The sequence below is a fragment of the Sander vitreus genome, chromosome 6 (genome assembly GCF_031162955.1).
Source record: "Sander vitreus isolate 19-12246 chromosome 6, sanVit1, whole genome shotgun sequence".
In the NCBI taxonomy this organism is placed as follows: domain Eukaryota; kingdom Metazoa; phylum Chordata; class Actinopteri; order Perciformes; family Percidae; genus Sander; species Sander vitreus.
The window spans coordinates 17,228,138-17,249,262 of record NC_135860.1 but is presented as its reverse complement, the minus strand read 5'-3'; the positions used below and the strand labels follow the sequence as shown (position 1 = coordinate 17,249,262).

General features: G+C 39.8%; 3 protein-coding genes across 6 annotated transcripts; 2 read left to right on the top strand and 1 right to left on the bottom strand.

The window, feature by feature from the left end:
- The first annotated feature begins 1,929 nt into the window (after positions 1-1,929).
- On the top strand, positions 1,930-9,670 carry fxyd5 (FXYD domain containing ion transport regulator 5). The gene is made up of 10 exons (XM_078253190.1): positions 1,930-2,258; positions 3,622-3,667; positions 5,237-5,329; positions 5,556-5,699; positions 5,786-5,836; positions 6,430-6,486; positions 6,906-6,935; positions 7,024-7,098; positions 7,189-7,234; positions 7,678-9,670. Exons 1-10 carry the CDS (start codon positions 2,205-2,207, stop codon positions 7,700-7,702), a joined length of 621 nt encoding a protein of 206 aa, XP_078109316.1. The 5' UTR covers positions 1,930-2,204; the 3' UTR covers positions 7,703-9,670.
- On the bottom strand, positions 8,414-19,585 carry LOC144519778 (uncharacterized). 4 transcript variants are annotated; one of them, XM_078253192.1, is made up of 8 exons: positions 19,476-19,585; positions 14,632-14,692; positions 14,128-14,163; positions 13,436-13,474; positions 12,742-12,792; positions 12,527-12,595; positions 12,267-12,309; positions 8,414-11,162 (listed from the first exon to the last, which is right to left on the bottom strand). In XM_078253192.1, the coding sequence occupies exons 2-8, from the start codon at positions 14,681-14,683 to the stop codon at positions 11,117-11,119; spliced, it is 336 nt and encodes a 111-aa protein (XP_078109318.1). In that variant the 5' UTR covers positions 14,684-14,692; positions 19,476-19,585; the 3' UTR covers positions 8,414-11,116. The 4 variants fall into 4 exon arrangements, with proteins under 4 accessions (XP_078109318.1, XP_078109319.1, XP_078109320.1 ...); XM_078253193.1 differs by lacking the exon at positions 19,476-19,585 and adding an exon at positions 18,175-18,304; XM_078253194.1 differs by lacking the exon at positions 19,476-19,585 and adding an exon at positions 18,067-18,145.
- On the top strand, positions 18,865-21,057 carry LOC144519012 (IgGFc-binding protein-like). The gene is made up of 2 exons (XM_078251895.1): positions 18,865-18,907; positions 19,901-21,057. The coding sequence occupies exons 1-2, from the start codon at positions 18,865-18,867 to the stop codon at positions 21,055-21,057; spliced, it is 1,200 nt and encodes a 399-aa protein (XP_078108021.1).
- Positions 21,058-21,125: the final 68 nt, after the last annotated feature.

Sequence of the window (21,125 nt, the reverse complement as noted above, 5' to 3'; positions counted from 1 at the left end):
GAGACTTTAATTACCTCAGCTGTAGGAGTGTTTTCATGCACTCTCTTTTATTCTTTGTTTCTTTTTAGGAAAACAAATATGAGATTGAATAACACTCCTTCATCACTTTAACAGGTTGTGCTACCAGTGGGGAGCTAACTCAAATTTCTGCAAACCCTGTCATTGCTCTCATTATTCAGAATTTTCAATTTGAACTAAATAGAAATCAAAGCAAAAGCAACTACAGGTTTTACAAATTAGAGCACAATTTTACTGGCAGTTATTATGACTCACTTCGTCGCTGTGCTCTCCTGTTGTCAGTAATGAGGATGTTATTTGCCCTCCAACGTGGATGAAAGAATACAACTGAATAAATCTAACTGTAGTCCATGGAAGACAACGAGGAAGCAAAACACAATTAGTTGTTTATTTTGATCCCGGCAGATCTGAAAGAGCATAGTTACTGTAGATGAGTTTGAATACTGGCCAAAGTGTATGTACTGCAGACCACATGGAAAGGCAAGAGTCAAAATAAAACCACAGAAAAGTAGAAGTACTTATATAGAGCGTAAACAGTAAACCAACAAAAAGTTGAGATTTGTATCATTATTTAAACACTGCACACTTACAGTCCACATGTGTCTCCATTTGAAAATAAGGCTTCATTAAACAAAATTCAAATCCAAACAAACATTACCCTCCTGGTATTTCCCCCCAAATGTATACACAGAATATTTAACAAAAGAAATATGTCTTTCTTTTTCAAGTCACATTTAAACCTGGGTGTATTTTTTGTTTTTCATATGTAAGCACATTTAAATCCTTGAATTTATCTCACTCATTTAAATGCACACATACTCCCATTCCAACACAGGTATAAAAAGATGACTAAAGGACAACAGGAGAGAATAACAAGTTGTTCTCAAATATATTTTTAAATGTTTATCTACACATATATGTAAATCTATATACATAAAATAAATATTGTCTGATGGGGAAAAAAATAAAAAGCAGAGCAGAATCCTGTAATCAATAAAAATGCCCAGCAAGAGTGATGATAAAAATGGAAAAAAAAGGAACACATTATTAAGTGTTATATTAACAGATTGACATTTTTCTAATCATATTTGTGTACAAGCAGATTGTGATAACTTGCCAAGTTACATCTCATAATGCAGATTATTGACTGGAAGCATACAAGTGGGTGAGTTAACACTTTGTTTATATTTTCCCTCTAAAAACCTGAGAAAAACCACATTGCAACACACGTTGTAGAAATGTGACAGAGGACAAGCTGTTCCAAAAGCATCCCCAGCACTCTGGACAAAGACTGTCCTCTGCTAGTGTGGTGTGGATGAATTGCAGGCTTTGTCTGCTGTAACAGTCTAGGTTTGTGCTTCTCAGTTGGGTAATGCTGTTGGGTCACAATCACACAGATCAATCCTGCAGGCTTGAAGCAGTAGTTGAAAAACCAGACAAAAACCTACAGATTTGGCTTTGCCAATTTGATAATGGAGTTAGGTGTGTTCACAAAAGAGATACTGACTTTTTAATGAGATTTTAAGATGTTTAAAAATATACTCAAGAATTGCTTATATAGAGTAGATGCTTGTTTAATAAGTTGGTATTTAAAGTAAAAAAAATATATATCTATTTAAAGCTACACATATTTTAGAACATCCTCAATGTCTGTGTTTAAGGAAGGATTATACTTCACCAATAAAAGGAAGAAATATTATTAAATATTTCACCTACTGCATGTTGAAGTAGATCAACAGTTTTTCATTACAACAAGGTCATTCATTTCTTGTTTGTGAGACAGCAACATGGACACAGACGACAGATGGACCTGTGAACAGAACAGATTGTATAAACATGGAGAAAGACAGGATGACAGACAGACAAACACACAGGTACAATTAAAGACAGTACACTGCACGGAAAACAGAAATTAAAATAGGAAGACAAGCTGCCGTGCTGAGAGACAGCTGAACTGCCGACAGAGATCACAGCAGAGTGAGGGAGAGTGAAAGTCTGGAAGCCAAAGAACAAGAAGGAGGAGGCCATGTCAAGAGAAAGAGTGGGTGAGCGAGAGACTGAAAGACTGAAACACAGTTGAGGCAATTGGATGAGGAAGTAGCGATGGTGAGTACATGGGTGTGGTTGCTTAGCAGTTAGCCCATCAGCCTTTCAGAGGTGACATACAGAGGAAAGCACTGTGGATAATGAGGCCGTGGATGAATCTCTGGACTCAGGCACCTCACAGAATGGATACTAAGGTAAGCATAATAGCCTGGATGGATGACTAAATATCAGAGGGCTGAGGGGTGTTTTGGTGAGGCAGACTGAAAGGAGATTGATGGAGGATGACAGACAAGTGGATGAACAGACAGACGGAGAGTGAGTGAGAGTGCTCGATGTGACAACAGGCAAGCAGGTGAGGCTAGGGGAAGGGAAAGATGCCTGTATAGCCCAGGGGAAACAGGCCTCATCTTGACATATGCTCTGGAGTGAAATGAAGATTGGCATGACCTGCTAATCTGAGCTGTCACAGCTCATGATGGCCACACACGCTCACCTGTCACACTGTTCCAAACCCGGAGGACGAGCTGCCACCAGAATAGGTCAAAGATCGAGATTAATTTTCTGCTGGGGGTGGATTCAAACCGAGCCACTTGCTTAGGCTTCCATCCGTCAGTCTACCTGCCTCTGCTGCGCCCGCTTGGCAGCTTTTGTTCACTGAGTTGCTGTAAAATCATGCAATATCGGACAGCTTTTTGCCTACTTCTGTTTTTTTCTGTAGTGGTTTGTTTCAAGCTAGGGGCAATATGTTTTGAGGGGGAGGAAAGGGTATGTTTTTCCACTGATTCAGAGAATGCTGCTCACCAGTGCAGGATTTCCATTATGCTTAAAGGAGTTGTTTTGACACATCCTCCAATGCCATTTTTTTAATTGGTGACAGTAGCAAACTTAAACAATGTGACGAAAATAGTGCCACGAAGTTCAACAGAGACACGTGTGGGAGGATTGCATACACAATGTGCTGCCTCGATCACTCATTTTTGACAAATGACAAAAAAAATGTAGTTGTGATATGTGTATCTTATGAAGTTTGGCATATTAATAAGACTCTTTTTTTTTTTTTTGTCATGCCGTGTGAGAAGTGTGGGAGATGTTTGCTTTAGGAAGAAGAAGTGGCCATGTGGTGCTAAACCTCAATGAGTGCAACTTCCTGTCTGGTAGATTTGTACAAAATGTTCTAGATTGAAGGCTCCCTCACTTCAATTCTTTAATTTGCCATTTATCCAACTGTATCCCCATAGCTGTGGCTAAAAGAGACATGAATTAACACTGTATCTCTGTGTGCTAATGAGCAGCAATTTTGTCTGGATGTTGTGTATATGCTCCAATCCTCTGCAACAGATCGGGGTTCTGCATTTATATGACCTGTCTTCATCTATGGAGTCACATGTAATATCTGAGGGGCTCTGGGTTAGATAAAGTGGCAAACACAAGTTGTGATAAAACTGCACCATGCAGTTGAAAGAGAATTTGTTAAGACACCAGTTGAGCTACAACTCGGTTTCTACTTTCTGCATCATTATTTTTCCTCCCCCCATAATGTTTTCTTTTTTTTTTCAGATGTATTTGACTTCCTTGACTTTCTTCCTGCTTGTCATGTTAAAAGGTGAGTGTATGTAACTTTTGCTGAAAAGAAGCCACATTGGTCACAAATTGTGTGTTATTGCTCATGAGTTCAACATATTGTTTGAGGAGGAAGAATTTGTTAATTCTTCTTTCAGTATCGTGTTGCTTTAAGCTGCAATTTGTAAATTAGCAACTTACAGGGGTAGGCTACACTAGTAGTACACTACTATGACATACTAGTACACTAGTATGTCATCTCTATAAAATTGGGGGACTTTTTATTTTTATATTTTATTTTTAAATGTAAATTAAATTTTGGGAACTTATTAACTTACTACCCTCACCTATGGTCATGAAGGCTGGGTCATGACCGAAAGAACAAGATCCAGGGTACAAGCGGCCGAAATGGGTTTCCTCAGGAGGGTAGCTGGTGTCTCCCTTAGAGATAGGGTGAGAAGCTCAGTTATCCGTGAGGAGCTCGGACTAGAGCCGCTGCTCCTTTGCGTCGAAAGGAGCCAGTTGAGGTGGTTCGGGCATCTGGTAAGGATGCCCCCTGGGCGCCTCCCTAGGGAGGTGTTCCAGGCACGTCCAGCTGGGAGGAGGCCTCGGGGGAGACCCAGGACTAGGTGGAGGGATTATATCTCTAACCTGGCCTGGGAACGCCTCGGGATCCCCCAGTCGGAGCTGGTTAATGTGGCCCGGGAAAGGGAAGTTTGGGGTCCCCTGCTGGAGCTGCTACCCCCGCGACCCGACCCCGGATAAGCGGATGAAGATGGATGGATGGATGGATGAACTTATTAAGCAGTCCCCAGTAAGACTTGCAGACCCTATAACTGCTGGGTAAATGCTCATATGTATGATGTCATCAGGGTTATTTTCTCAGAGTGGAGTTCCCCTTTATGTGCTGACGGATTTAGATAAAGTCTTATTATATATTTAAAACTAAGATAATGTAATAACTTGTAAGAAGTATACATTATAATGTGGATCCTAATGGGCTTGGAAGACTAAAGGTCCAACTATCTTGGTCCAGATAAGGGATAAACTCACGTTAAACATCTTAGAACTGTAGATGACTGTAATATAAAAAGTTTACTACAAACAAAATAAAGGTTTTTATCCACACACAACATATCTGACATCAAATATTAGAGTCAGTAATAAATCGTAACACCCTTAGTCATGTTCCCCACATATGGGTTCATTAAAATAGTTGGAATCACAGCATTAGCCCAAGAAAGTAGAGGTTTTGTAGAGCTTCAGCATTAATTGGAAGGTGCTGAGTGAGTAAACAGACAACGGCCTCACTGTGCCGCAGTCTCACACAACAATCCAGCTCTGTTGTAGCCAGAGGTTTGGTAAGAGCTACTTCTTTGTAACTGTGCCGCACTGCCCCACTCACAGGACTATTACTGTGACATACTCTCATACATTCTCAAGTCTGGCCTCTGCTAGGAATACATCACAGCATTGTTTGACAAAACCACTGGGGGTAAACAACACTGCTCTTTGTTCTTCCTGTAAAGTTTACTGTAGCTATCGAGGCCATGTGAGGCTTCATATGACTTGTGTTTTTGGTGATTAAAATGTGTCTTCCCACCCCCCGCAGTGTCAAGGGCTCAGACTCCCACAACGGCGGATCAAATGCAGTCTGTGAGCAACATGGCAAACTCAACAATGCCCGCTGCTGCGACTCCCACTGGTACGGTAGCATACTCATGGCTATCCTGAGAAATGCCTCTTTGCGGCCTCTTCTGTCTGTCTGTCTATCTATCTATCTATCTATCTATCTATCTATCTATCTATCTATCTATCTATCTATCTATCTATCTATCTATCTATCTATTTATCTATCTATCTATCTATCTGTATTGATCATCAGGCGTTTTTCAGTTTCATGTAATTCAGTTGCTTTCTTGATGTGACAGAAAGAAGATTGGGAAGCAGAGTCACCAGAGCTGCTGACTCCTCCCCGGAAAGTCTCCCTGCTGAACAAACCACAAGCAAACACATTAGCACCAGCAACCCAGTCTATGTCAACACCACCACATCAGAAATTAAGAATTCAACAGGTAGTGGTGTGTTGTTAGTGCTGTATACGTGACACCCATAATTTAAATTCAATCTGATGTGATTTTTTACGTTCCTGTCCCTTTAGCTCTCAATAAGGGAACAACAAAACCACAAACAGAGCGCACCCCCGCTCCAGGTAACAATCTGCACCCTCTCCATCACATGTTTCAACACCCAGTTGGTAGAGCCATTGGCTGCTAGATAGACCATGAGCACTCCAGCAGGCTATAACAGCCACTCACACCAATAGCAAAGGCTTACAGTAAGCTTTCTCACTTTAAAACTAATTATGAGGTAATTCCCTGTCCTCGTTGAGATATACAGAGGAGTATTTCTGCTTCATTTTACAGCACCAGGGAAAGGGAGAGAACTAGAGTGAGAGCGACAGAGAGAGAGAGCGCTGACATGCTTTAAAAAGTGTCTGCCTACATTTTCATACGCCATTCCACTGAAATATTCAGAAATTCAATTAAAATGGAGTTAAACATAGGAATGCACCCGGAATTGAATGATAAGTAATTATGTATGGACTTGTATGACAAAGATAAGGAGTCAATATGTCCCAGATAAAATATGATCCGATATATGAAATTATGCATTTGCATTATAAAACCTGTGTATTATACATATTAGACGTTATTGATGTTAAATAGAGAATATAAATAGGTCTAGAGTATCAACATTAAAAAAGTCAAGGAAACTAATGTTTTTTAATGTCTGTTTTTTCAGGATCTACACTGACATCCTCCCCATCCAAAACTAAGAGAACCACCACAGTTGCCTGGGGTGACTAAAAATTCTACTACTTCATAGTTACCGTACCTTAAATGCCACAGGCGATGCCGTTTTATTGTTATCTCATAGCAGATTGACAGTATCCCCATTCCCTGTCTTCCAAACAAAACCCATGGCGGAATGGTAGAACAGAGCACCTCACTTCCTCTGTTGCCTACAGATTAATGATTGATTGTACCTTATGCAAGAAGAGATAAGATATGTGTGTCCTCATGCTGTGCTGGCTTACCATAGATAGGGTTTTGATACACCATCATCAGCATGTCAGTGGGGCCAGTAGATCTGTCATGCTATCTCTGACTGTTGTTCCCCGGTGATCCTCTCTCTTTTTTTTTCATCCTGTAGAGGAGTCCTGTGTTCAACAGTAAAACTCAATGCAATACTTTTCTTTATGCTTTTACTTCTTCTAGATCAAACTAGGGACAAACATTTCACCTATGGTAAGAAGCTCCATTTGACTGTTATTTGTCTTATTATACCTGTTGTGTCCATATGGTTAAGTGTTTGATTTGTGTTTTATGTGTCTAGATTATGAGTCACTGCGCTATGTTGGACTGTCCATTGCAGCAGTACTTTTCATTGTGGGTATCATGGTTGTTGGCTGTAAGTATGACTCCGAAAGCCAGACTTTTGTTACCCCCTGCAATTATTGTCAACTGCCCTTCTCACTCTTAAGCTTGTCTCTAACTGTAGGTGGCAGGGTCTGTCGGCTGCCTAGCTGTCGCAAGAAGTCATCTAAGTAAGTAACTTACAGCTTTTTCGTTCATTTATTCTAGAAGGAGTTTGAGAGGTCCATTATTAGTGCAAGTGCTGAATAATTTAAGACAATGAAAGCTGATAGACAAAAGTGATGTTTGACTAAATTAATCAATGTGCACGAAGGGTAGCCGTGCTTATATTACGCTGTTGGGAAACTGCAGTTGAATGAGTTAAGTAATTTATATATCACAGGCTACTGGGTAATATATGGCAAACAATCAGCCACTTCATATATATATTAGCTCAACAGAATGCCGACTAAAATCTCCGTGATGATTAATAGATCAAAACGATTCTGATTTTTGTTGGGTGACCACATTGTTTATTTTCCTTACTGTGGTAGCTATAATTCTGTTTGATAAATATAATTGATTGCTTAAATAGTGCTTGATTCTTTAAATGTTCGGCATGTTTATTTTCCAGAACTTATCGAGTGGTCCAAGGATAAGGAGAGAGAGAGCATGTATACTTTGATAAATGTACAGAGCTGCAAGAAACCAACCAGGAGTTCATCAATGGAAAAACACTCAACCACAACCTGGGAGCATGTGTGTGAATCTGGACTGACTGTATACTGCTTGGTAACACTGTCATATACTGTAGAAAAACACTAAATAAACATAGAAAACATGAATCATTCTGACGAGTGGAAAAAAATCTAGAACCATCACGCGCTTCATCTTTGTCAAATGACATTTGTATACTTGGCAAAACAGCACTAAAAAAGTAAAGGGATTATTTAGTTTGGCAAATAATGAAGAGATGATTCATATTTTAAGAACACCTCTGGCCATGAAGCAGGCTTGTTTCTAATGACCTTTGTATCTTATAACTGATAACACAGCCATAGGCAGTGTCTCACAGCCAGGATTGTTATTAAAGGTTATGAAGAATAACCCAATAACAGCCCATATTTGACAATCTTGCAACAGTTATTTTCCGTCTGGATCTAAAACTGAAGCTGGCTCACTTTCTCTTCCTGATAGATACTGCACGCTCTTTACACTTTCAATCTCAACAAAAATGTGATGTTTAGTAAGGGGTGTCTAAGCCTCTTAGTGGCTCTGTGCTTATAAATGAGTAAAGCCCCTAGATTAAACAAGATCCACTGGCATTATCTTTGCATCCATATGGCATCAAAATGATGCAGACAACAAACTGGGAGAAGAACAGATTTAATGTCAAAATCAACAAAGTTCAGCATACCTACATAACATACAGTAGTATTCACTACAAAATCAAGGACAGAGCAGATGTGCAAACAGAATCATGATATGACTGCAATTGTTTTCTTGTGAGATAAATTGTTATGTATTACATACTGATATATGATGAAAAATCAATGTGAATGCCCTTGGCACAAACAATAAGCCTACATACAGTATGGGTTCATTTGGATACACAAGTGCATACGATGCAACATTAAGTCCAAATTTAAACTTTTCTTTTGCTGCAATATGACACCAAAATACAAATATTTTACATAAAAGAGTTTTTGGCAAATAATTGACTCCCACAACATAGTTTTTTCACACAATTTATAAATGAACAGTGGAGAGAAGACATCACCCCTTAACACATATAAAAAAGACCATTTAGTCATTTCCATCAAGAGATTTAAAGCAAATATATAGGTCAGTATATCTGTAAATACATACAATATATTATGTATTAAAAGCTAGAATAATTGTGTAAGGATGGACAACGCCTTTAGTACTGTGGCGCTGAAAGCTCTACACACTGCAACTTTAGAAAACACATGCAACTAGACAAGATACATGCAAATGTAGAAAACATCTTGCATATGCATTCAGAAAAAGAACTTGCTGCAGAACAACCAAATACAGAAACATGCTGCAAAAACTATATAAATACTAAATACAGGAATGCTGCAAGTTGTACAGAACTTGCATGTATGTGCAGCACATTTCTGTATTTAGTTTGCTTGTGTGTATTTGCAGTGTGTTTTTTTTAAATGCAGCTCATGTGTTGTCACATTGATGAAGATGTTTTATTCATTTGCTTGCATTTAGTCTCTTTAGTGTGTTTCAGTACATTGAGCTCTCAGGGTCACAGTTGTCTAGCCTGCACAGAAAAAAAGAAATTGCCAAGTTTAAAATAAGGAAAAAAAGCGTAACATATTTCCACATACATCCCATTGAAAAAGAAACAAAAGCCAAAAGCTCAACTTTTATATTTACTTATATTACTTACTTATTAGTAATGTTACAGCAGAGAGGCTTTACAGGAGGGAATCAATGAGTAGAATTTGGTCACATGCAAGGAGCAGGCTGGACCAAATACTGCATTTAAGACTACAAAGACAAAAAACTGAAATGTTTTGTACTAGAATTTTTGTCCAATTGTCCTCCCTTTGAAATGTTGACAGATATTGAAGGTGTTTTGGGCAATGCTACGCTTTTGAAAAATAACACATACTGTACACACAGTGCTCAAATATGAACGGTAAAACAAATGCACACAATAATCACATCTGCCAATTTGTTTGTGTTAAATTAAACTGGGATGCATCATTTTTTTAAGCTGATGCTTCAGCACATACCTTTACCCACTGTACACCCTGATAAGGACGTGACTGCAAAATTGTTTTTCCTCTCAAGTCTGGCTGGACGAGAGCCAGGCCCTGTCCCCAGTGGCGAGATTAGCTGCAAGATTTAGTGGAAGAGCAAAGTCATGTAGCCATTCCCAGTTATGCTTACTCCCTTATAAGTGTCCTCATGAAGCCACAAATAAAATAAGGTCATGTTAAACAGGAGCATGTCCTATTCCCCTTTAACCTTTGCCACAGAAAGTTCCCTTCTCTCTATTGAAACAAATAAGGCAGCCATTGCATTTCTTTTTTCATAAGTCATGATTGATTTCCATTTAAATGAAAACAGAGAAGCCATAATTCTCTGTATGTATGAAACAAAGGCATTACTGGTATTTTCTTAATCATCCCCAACACTATTTGATTCGTGAGATTGTATCCCTCCCTCACACACACACACACAGCTTCTTCTACCAGTGTGAGGCATTAATCTAAAACTCTGAACTATGAACTCTACAGCATTCAGAGAGCTAATATACAGTATTTGCAATCTCTTTGACTAAAGTGAAAGCCTTTCAAAACAAAACAGAGAGGGGAAAAGAAAACATCATTCATGACGTGATTAATTTGCTGCCTTGCAAGAGGATATTCACACTTAAGATGTTCGGCTATTTACACTTGTTGTCCTCTTTTTTTTTTACTGAGGTTGAGAAGACGGGGGACAGGTTTTTATCTTCCTATTGCACTGCCTTCTGTCATTCCTAATGGGCCAGGAACAAGGTGTCAGACAAGTGAATAGGAGAATGAAGTGAGCACTGCGCTGGCTTAGTGTGGAATAGCATGGTTTGTCTCATTCATTTTACACAGACAGGTCGGTTCCACATGCACCAAATCAAACGAAAATAGTTTCACTGCATAGCTGGCGGGAATAATTTCTTGTTTCAGGTAGTATAGAAAAGGGGGAGCATTGGCTGTGCTAAATTATCTCTTTTAACAAAAGAACCTTTAAGCCATAGTCACAGGCTTTGATTTGGATTCCTCAAATAGAATCCAATTAGAAGGTTTGAATGTGTTCCAAATGTCTCTGGCTAAATTGCGTGTATGTAAGTATAGACGGCTGGGACAAAGACAAAACACACACACACGCACACACAGCATTTGTACTGATAGGAGTAATGAACTGAATGGGGAGAAGCAGGCTGCTGTGCAAAGAAGTCTAACCGTCCTGAGTCAAAGAGTAGGAGATGACATAGCCTGGTGCATTGCTCCTCTCTTGTCTGTTTGTGTATTGGACTGCTACTCCACCAGGAACTAGACGGCCCCTTTCTGGTCCTGCTCTGTAGGCACGGAGTAGATCCTGAAGAAAGAAAAAGGGAGGACAGGCCATAGAAAGGGAATACAGGGAAAGGGGGTGAGGGGAGACAGGGCAAAAGTCTGTCATCTTCAAGATATTGTTAGGTTCTTTCTCAGTTTGTTAGCAGAAAGACACAAGAAACATCGCTGCATGTCGGAATTCAGGAAACGACACGTCTGCCTTATGCTGCAGGGCTCTGACAGGTGCACGCTGACTGCACCACCTCAAAACACAGCTCATCCCCAGGTGGGACTTATAAACCTGGCAAGGCACTGTTGATCCAACAAGCCAGAGGTTGCTGTGTGATTAAGCCTCTTTTCAGCAGAGCGATCAGTCAGCACCAAACACTGCCAGAGCTGACTGCAGCCCCGGGAGGTAGCCAGTAATCCTGCAAAATAATTTAACCCTTGCAGATTGTCTTGGGTGTCTGCTCCACAATGGCAGTTCTCCTGCTGCATGGATATCTCTGGAGACTAACTTGAACTCTGTAACCTCTCCGACCCGAACTGCAGGTCATGTATTACTGCACCCCAGAACAAAAGAAACTGATTAGTCTGCAGAAAGCCTTGCTACAGCTAACTGTGGTTAAATAAGCAAGGTGTAGAAGGGTGGTGAAAAGCGAAGAGAGAGCGTCTCTCTGTATAACTGGTTTAGACTGTTCTGCTGTCTAAATGCTGTTGGCAGTTTGTTGTCATGACGCCTGGATCATCTTTACAGGATTGTTTTATTTTTTGAGCAGTCATCTACTGAGGCCTCAGAGCATGAGGTAAGCTTTGGGCACTGTCTATTTACTATTGTTTGATTGCTAACATGGGAAGGGTTAGTGGTGTGTGTTGAGTGGTGGCGGTGGAGGCCCTCTGGCTATGTAACTGATTGCTGTACAAGTCCAGACAGGCTAAGATGAGTGGATGCTGGTTATGTTTTGTGTTTTTTTTGTTTGTTTTTTTTCACGCTGAGAGTTGGGTGAAGTAGGGCTCAATGACAAGGCAGCAGAAAGGCAGTTACCCACCAGACTGGTTCTGTCACCTGCACGCTGACTTAGTTAGTGTAAAGTGAAAAATGCATCTCTCAAATATCAAATTTTAAAGTGGAGAAATTTGACCTTACCCTTGCTGCTGATTGTACTTGTGGCGTCTTACTAAGATTATGGCTGCAAGAAAGAAAAATGGAAAAAGGTCATGGCTAAATAAGAGAAAAGTTCATATTTGCTTATGTATTAATAGCTCTAAAAGGCACACAGGGACTACAGAAATTCCAGCCAAGCACCAAAGGACTTTACAGCAGTGCATTTTATCAACTATGGGAATGAAACCAGCATTATTTTAGATTTCACTGCCTTATGTCTTAGCAAAACACAGAATACTTACCGACTATCACAGCAACTGACAGAGTCAATGCAACCACAGCTACAATTATGACAATCATGGTGGTTTGGTCTACAAGAGAAAAAGTGGTAGTGTATTAAACAAGCAGTAATAACTAAGGTAAATTGATATCATGAATCCCCTATACTTATATATTCTAACATTTTATTACTTAATTTACGGTATAACACTTATTATCATTAAAATACTTTTCTCACCTTCTTCTAGACCAGTAGTTTTATCTGCAGCTGAGTCAAAATGTGGAATCTCTGTAAGTGGCAAAGAGAAGAAGAGAACAGTAAACATGAGTTCTGCTGATGTCAAGTGTACTCTACTGCATATAGAAGACAAAAATACAACAAAAAGGTATATGGAATTAAGTATATGTGCATGAGCTTGTGTCTACAGAGAGGCAGAGGGTTGAGGCTTCAGAGGAACTGTAGCTCTTTGGAGAAAAGCTGCTTCTCCAAGAGCCAACTGCCCTGTTCTAAACAGTTCTGTAATTCTATCAAATGTCCATCAGAGCCAAGATGAGGAGTGACGGAGAGAGGCGTGGAGAGAGAATGAGAATGCCAATGTTGATTAGCTGACCAGCAGGACGGCAGAGATGTCGACGTGTTCATTGGCCTTACGGCAGAATCCACAAGGCCCCTCCGGGGAGTTAATTGATTCCATTCAAGGCTTAATGGTTGGGAGGAGGGAAAGCCAACAGGGGCCACAGCCCCACACATTTCACAGGACTAGAGCTCCCTACACACAATGCTGCCTTACTGACAATAATTACAGAGGCCATAACCTTTACATACTCTTCTGGACAGCTGTCGTTACAGTGTTTGTGGGTGTGATGCAAAAGAAACTAGAAAATCCGACTGCCCTCCAATCCACTCTTGGGAACTGAGGTAATAAACTCACCTGTGTGCGAAATAGAATCCTCATCATCATCATACAGATCTGTGAAGTAAGGAGAGATCAGATGCTTGTACAGAGAGTACAGAAATGCATGCTTTAGTGTGACCAACTTCAAATAATAACAGTATTCTTCTACTGTACAATAGACACGATACAGACAGCACATTTAATCGTTTAGCAACACTATTGATTGAGGGTTTTATGAAGTCAGTTTAGAACCAAAAGGTTTGAAAGCAAAAAAAAATTAAAACTATAAACAAGAATCAATACTGTACACAGGAAACCTAAACCCATCTGAATCGTAGGCAATAACAAAGGTGAAAATAAGAAACCACACCCATAAGCAAGTGACTGCAAAACAAAACTGTGAGTAAATAACAAAACTGTAAATAAGGAATGAAAACCATTAAGTAAGAAACGGAAGAGTTTCAAGTGAGAATCAAACACCTATAGAAAATGTGTTTTTTCTTGTCCAGGACACTGCATTATCAATCTACATCATGTTTTTAAGTTATTCTCTGACAGGAAATTCACTAGTTCACATCAAGTTCACATTGCCGTAAATTGACTTCATGCATAAACCACTTACATTCACTTAATAACTTGTTGGATAGCACTATGACTAGTGTGCCCAGCTGATTGAAAGGCTTCCTAAAGTTTTTCCTTTATTTTACAGATAAAGATGCATTACATACCTCCATTAGCTGATCCTTCAATCTCTTTTGAAACAGCTGCAAAAAATGTTGCAAAGTTGTAAATAAAGTTAAAATACTCACAGTACAGTTTTTAAAGATTCATATTCATCACAATCCAGAATACTGCTACATTCAGATTACAGCGCAAAAAGTATTCAGGCTATAGTAAGTTTAATGGTAAACTTGTATTAGATGTATTCGACGGAGTCTATCTGCTGTTCTTTTCTGGTATCCTCTCTATATCAAGAAAGTACAGCACTGGGAATATTGTTACTAATTTCAACCTGCATGTTTTGCTTTAATGCTATTTTTATCAGGCAAACCCTTTGTTTTACTGTACCACCTTGCCTTTTAGGCGGTTGTACACTTCAAAAGTGAGTGCATACATTAATCTTTACATTCACATACGTAGGTAGGTAGGTGAGGAAAACATGCCGGCGCAGGGATGCATGGACCCTGATTAGATGTTTATCACCTGCAAGCGTCACAGAGATGAGAACATACCAGTAGCAGCTGGCAGCAGCAGCAGCAGACAGAGGAACAGCAATCGCATCATCTTCAAATGCTGCGGGGGGGGGGGAAAAAACCGAGTTAAAAATATCTGCTATTAATATTCAGCCATTGATGTGCGTGGAATCTTGGTGTTTTGGTTTAGAGATAGGGTGAGATGGAAAGCAGCAATGCTGTCTATTATTGAGGCTTGTGTGGCACTTTGAGTTTCAGGATCACATACGGCTAGTCAGTGGAAAACTACAATTTATAAGCTAACAAGTCCTTGTACAGTTTTAACTGGTTTAAAGTATGCATGCAAATCTAGATTGTAATCTGAGTTGAGTGGTGGCGAGGCGGTCAGTGAATGACAACCTTATTTCCCATAGTGCTCAGCAGAAAAACTGCTCTGAGAATTCTGTCAGAGTCAGCTGTCAACAAGTGTCTATTCACCATTTTCCCCTCCCTATGCAAAGTCCACATGATATGCCAGGTGTTGAGCAACAAAAATAGTGTCTAATGACTTCCAATAAAAAAAATGAATAAATATTTTAGTTTATTGTATGCTGATGAGCATTATTCTTGTCATGCTAATTGGGAAAGAAAAAGTATGAGCTTGATTACACCTGAAGTCATATTTATCCAGCAACTTTTATTTTTTGTTTTGTTCTTTAGGAGAAATCTTACAACTTCCTCATGGCCCAAAACAAACCCTACCTCTGCTCCACATCACCATCACATAGATGTGAAACACAGATGTTCCTTGCCTGCTAAACAAAGCCCCAGCTGTGTCAAACACAATATGAATGTTTGTTTTTTTTTACCATAAAACATGGTAATGACCTCTCCTCCAGTCTAGGTCTCAGATAAGCCTCATTGGTCAGATTTAGCCATTGAGGTTGGAATGGGATCAGAAACCAGTACTGTACACAACACTCCCATTGAGCCAAATGTTGCCTCTTCATTGTTAGCCATGCCCATTGTGTCCTTATTTCCTTTATAGTTAATGACTATGTGGAACATACAACAACACCCACCCTATACCCCCACACAGTAGTTACCAACTTACTGTTTCCTATTCATTGCTACAATTTAAGGAAGTGGATAATGCTCACCATATTTGGTGAATGGAAGTGAAAAAGGCATGGACAATAATAATGGATACTGGTCAACATCAGTTAATTATTTCCATATGTTTTTTGACAGTTTTATGAAAGACCATAAACTGTAATCTCATCTACATGCTGCCATAGTAGTTGATGTCTAGAAACTTTAATGTCAGACAAATGTCCACGCTGTAGGAAAGAATGAGTACAGTCCAGTCCATAACAAGATTATCTTCATGTTAAGTTAGTCAAACAGCATTAAGAACTATTTTGGTTGACTATATGAAAAAGATGTTAATCACACAGCCGAGGCTGATTGGAGAGGGAGTGTAGTGTGGGCTGTTCTGGCCTCTTGAATAGCTGCAGTAAATCTCCAAATGCAAACAACCTTAGAAGCTGCAAATAAAATCCCCTTCTGTATCCAATTTGCTTTTCAGAGTCGCTTTGGGTGAAATAATAAGCTGATCCAATTTGGAAATATTTATCAACCCAGTCCACTGCCTCTGTATCAAAATGGCTCCTGACGCCTGTATTATTTTCAAATTGGGTAATATTTTCTTGTACATTTGAATGCCGATTGAATTTGCTCTTTAATACCAGACCCAATTTGCAACAAACAACCAGTGACTTGCTAATAAAGCAGACATACCAGCTGACTGCTGGCTAGAGATTCAAAGATCATAGAAGGTAATGTAGAAAACTAGAGTGCAGTGCTGCAAGAAAAGGCATATACTGTACTGTTGCTGGAGGGTGAACTTATCTTGTTTTTGTTCCATTCTCCCCGATGCAGTTCTCCACTGACAAGATTAACCCTGAACCTCATACCTGTCTGGCCAGGCCAGCCCACAGAACACATAAATCTTGTTTACCAGGTTTAATTTTGAATGATGAACACTTTCCATTCCCTCCAACCCACCCAGTACAAGCTATATCAACAAAATACACACACAAACAGAGGTTTACTACATGCACATAAACAGAACTACTTGCAGAGACACTGACTATCAATTTTATTATCTGCTCGCACTGATAACAGCCCTCTGCTCAACCACTGTGCATTGCTGACAAGACTTTGACAACAGTGATAACAATCACTAAAGATATTAGAATTACTGTGGCCTAGAGAGTTTTGTAGGAAAACAAATACAAGTAAAAGAATATGAGAGAAAGAAGCTAGCAAATAAAAACTTGGATTATTGTGAAGATGTGTCAACACTAAAACAGACTTGCTCTAATAAACAATGAGCCCAACAACAAGGGAAAAAAGTGAATGAGAATGGGACAAAAAGCACCACGATAATGTGTTATTCATTGCCATCCAAATGTTATAAAAGTGGTAGCTTTCTCTGGTTCAGTGAAGAGAGAAAATATTCTTATGGAAATATTTACTTAACTCTGCCATCTCTACCGGAGGTGTTTATCTAAGTGAGGTTGATGCAAATTTATTTTTTCTATAACACAAAATACTCTGCTATGCCACTGGACCGCAAACAAAGTAACAAGGAAATGATCAAATGAAAATAAAGCAAAACTCACAATACCTCAGTTGGTGCTATGCAAACCAGTGTCAACCAAGCAGTTATTTCCAATAGAAGTGGTTTGTAGGTGACTTTTTGAGTACCAGGCCAATCAGTCTCTCTCTCTCTCTGTGTGTGTGTGTGTGTGTGTGCAAAAATACAAAACATGTGAACACACACAAGAATGAACAGATATGATTCCTACGGTTACACCAAAATATTGGCATGTTCCACCTCGACCGTGACTAAATCAGCACCGAATTCAGGGCATACAGAACCCTGGGCACGTACACCTCAGGTTTACGTTTTATCAGATGGAGACAAAGCGGTTTTGTCTTTGTTTTGTTAACAACACTATCACAAGACCTATCCCAGTGATTCAGCCTCATCATCCCTACGAGAAACACAAAATGTGCACACAAAAACTCAAAGACGAGATGTAAAGGGTTTAACGAATGTTTGGTGCCCCTGCTTCACCTCCGACACTCCCTGGGCAAGCAGCTTGCTTAACAACAGCAGAAAACACTTAATTTGTTCGCACAATAACGTAACAGGTCACAACTCATGAGCACACTGTGGATGTTATTTTACACACACAGGAAGTGAGAGAACATTGACTCTGTATTAAAAAAAACGGTAAGCTACTGCTGTTAGAGCTGAAAGGTTAAATACGGAGGTATAAAAACAACAAAAAGGTGCACTGCAGGCTGTATGCTGATACTAATTAGCTTACAAAAAAATCCCATTATGCTAGTAACGTAACGTTACTCTATTTGCGTATTATTACATTATAGCCAAGTACTGACAACATATGACCAATAACCTACCAATAAAAAAGAGACAGTTCTAATGCAAAATGTGTACTCCGTTTGTGGAATGGTTTTAAAAGCATATCCTTGTGTGACTCTTCATCTCTGCCCCGAAATGCAACTCACCACAGTCAGTCAGATGAGCCACAAGCAGAGCCGACTCTTTAACAGGAAATTTGCTGCAGTGTAAGCCAAGTTCAGAGCAACTTTATTCTCAAGTACAAGGGGATTCACAGCCACCTCATATCGCGCTCAACTGACCCTTAATTTTACCTCTCAGTCAAGCTTCTGCGGAAAACTCCTCCGTGTGTCATAACTGCTGTCATGACAGTTTCCTGAATTTATGAAACTATGTGTGAATGCTGATAATAGCATAAGGTATGCATAACACTAAAGTGATATAGCAATTCAGCTATCACTTTAGTGTTATGCATACCTTATGATATGCTTCTTAAATACGTTAGGAAGCCACACTTTCCGGTAAAATTGAGTGATTGGTGATTGTTTTTATTTTAACTGGACCAAAAGTTGCAAAAAAAGGTACCTGAGCATTTAAATGATAGGCTATGCTACGTTTCACAATCAAGTCACCTGGCAGTTGTAGCCTAATTAGTCGACAAATGATGACGTCCACACGTTTTGATTGACAGGCGTAGCACAGGTGTGCTAGACCAGCTTAAACTCCTTTCTGGCAGTGTGTTGTTAGCTCCTCTCTATTGTTTAATGTGCATTCAAATAGCCTAAAATATATCAGCTGTAAGGAAACCGAATCGATATCGTTCCATTCATGACAAGCTTTCTTGTTGCAGTGTAGTAATGCAGTATGTGCTGCTGCTCCAGGTGTGCCTCTTGGGACTTGGTAAGTGGCATAGGCTAATTGTTTGTAGGTGTGATAAAGCTACATTCAACAACGAGTGTAACCTGACTAGTTTTTCCAGCATGTTGGTTGCTTAGCTATGTCTATTTTTACCTTCATCCCTTCTGTCAGTATTTGCAGCAGTTAGTTATATTATTTCTCTTTCACCTGCAACACTCGAGTCTCAACAGTTCTGCTGTCTACCTTCTAGTTGTCTAATTTTGAGTGATGAGTGGGGCATGGCTATGTCTAGCCTTAGAAACAACAAAAGATACTAATCTGTGCACTGCTAAAGGGAATTATAGTTTGTCTTAAAAATCCTCAGTTGTCTTTTCTTTGCATTGGGATGTGAAAAAAGGCATTACATGTAGGCTATGTAAAAATAGATCATAGTTGCCTTTTTATTGCAGTGCTCTATATGATCCTTTTGCTTTAGTGTCATTAACTTTAGCTACTACTTGCAAACCCTACCCATACAGTATAAGCTGAAAGATGATCAATGTGTATGGAATAATACAGTACTTTAATGGAAGTTAACTCATTTAGAATATTAACTGAAAGGTGAACTTACATTTAAATGAGCTGTCGTTTAGAGTCGTCTCTGCACTGCTGGTATGTTGTTGCTCCCACACCAAGATACTTGTTATCACTAAAACTGCCAGTGAGTGTATGTTAATACAGGTGTAACCAGTCAGGAACTGGAAACAATGTACTTCATTGGCTGCTGAACTTGTTGAAATCTGACACCACCAGTCTTATCTCTTACAAAAGTGGACTTGCTGTGTGTACGGGCGGGGAAACTTGCTCTCATTGAATAGATGTTACTGTTTACTGTCCTACAATCAACTGCTGTCAGAGTATTGCATCTTTTGTTTGTTAAACATGTTATTGCTCACTTGATATGTACATGTTCTACAGTTGTGATGAGGGAGCATATTCAAATATTTTATATTGAATAAAAAAAAGTGTAACTCAATTTTGTATTCTCCTCTGCAGGCCTGTCCGTGGCCAGTCCTGGTAGGAAGTTTCTGTTTCCCCCTCATAATGACTCAACAGCAAATGTTGACCATAAAGTAACTATCACAGCCACTGATGTTTGGACTGCAGTCACTGTGAAGGTTCTAGAAAGCAGCTACGTCCAACACATATTCCTCTCTGCTAGCCAGTCAAAGACGATTCACCTGCCATTGTCTGTGGGAATGACCAGTGATCGCTCCTCCAACCTTCTTAGTGTGACGTCTGAGGTCTGTTACAGTCCTCGCCTCATTCTGTACTGTACTGGTTGTGACCACAGTCTCCTTCATGACGTGTCTTCCTGGGGGACCCACTACTACCCCATTACTCCTAACTTCCCTAACCAGACTGCTGTCAGCCAGATGGTGATCACCAGCTCAGACCAGGGAACATCAGTGGATATCTTCCTTTCAGGGGAAGTGCTCTTTGAAGGCAATATGTACCCCAGGGGTAGCGTCCTTAAGTTGTATATAGGGGTGCTGCAGAGTGCATACCTCCAGAGCGACTTCAGCCTGTCTGGCTCAGAGTTAATCTCCAAGGAAGCTGTAGGTGTAGTGGTTGGTTTTACCTGCTCTAAAGACACACCTGGGGATTGCTTGTATGGATTTGCTGAACTAAAACCAGTCACACACTGGGGGTCTGAATATGTTATCCCTCCCTTGGTAAACACAGGAATGAGTTCCAGTTTCCTGTTGGCAATGGCTACTATCAACTCTGAACTGGACTTCACCACCAGCACCAGGCGAAATAACTTGTCTCTCATTGGTGGCATTATGAAGGCCATTCCAGTTGTGACCTCGGATAAAATTTGCGTTATTAGTGATTGTCCTCTTCAACTTGTTTACTTCAGATCTGGCAATGCACGGGGTCCTTCAACTCTAACAGTACTGCCATCTGTTGATGATATCTGCCAGACTGTACCTATGTTTGATTCAGGTGATATGAGTAAGCAGCAAGATAACAGTACTCGCACAGGAGATTTAAAGTCTGGTGTTAGCTTCTCCCAGAAGCTCAACCTAGCTCAGCTGCCTGATAATAAAGATGCCAATTCTCTTACCACTGACACAGATGTGGGACACTATCTGAGTACCATGAACAGACGACTATATCCAGCACTGTGTGAGAGAGGTATGTTCTGAGGCTTTTTTTAATGACTTTGTATTACATGTTGGTTATTTGGTCAGTGGTAACTTCTCTTTATTTCAGG

Coding starts and splice junctions, on each gene's coding strand:
- LOC144519778 (XM_078253192.1), bottom strand. CDS start 14,683: ATGATGCGATTGCTGTTCCTCTGTCTGCTGCTGCTGCTGCCAGCTGCT. Junction 14,164..14,631: donor GCTGCTGCCAGCTGCTACTG/GTATGTTCTCAT, acceptor CATTTTTTGCAG/CTGTTTCAAAAGAGATTGAA. Junction 12,793..13,435: donor GGATTCTATTTCGCACACAG/GTGAGTTTATTA, acceptor TGCCACTTACAG/AGATTCCACATTTTGACTCA.
- LOC144519012 (XM_078251895.1), top strand. CDS start 18,865: ATGCAGTATGTGCTGCTGCTCCAGGTGTGCCTCTTGGGACTTG. Junction 18,908..19,900: donor GGTGTGCCTCTTGGGACTTG/GTAAGTGGCATA, acceptor TCTCCTCTGCAG/GCCTGTCCGTGGCCAGTCCT.
- fxyd5 (XM_078253190.1), top strand. CDS start 2,205: ATGAGGCCGTGGATGAATCTCTGGACTCAGGCACCTCACAGAATGGAT. Junction 3,668..5,236: donor CCTGCTTGTCATGTTAAAAG/GTGAGTGTATGT, acceptor CACCCCCCGCAG/TGTCAAGGGCTCAGACTCCC. Junction 5,700..5,785: donor AGAAATTAAGAATTCAACAG/GTAGTGGTGTGT, acceptor CTGTCCCTTTAG/CTCTCAATAAGGGAACAACA.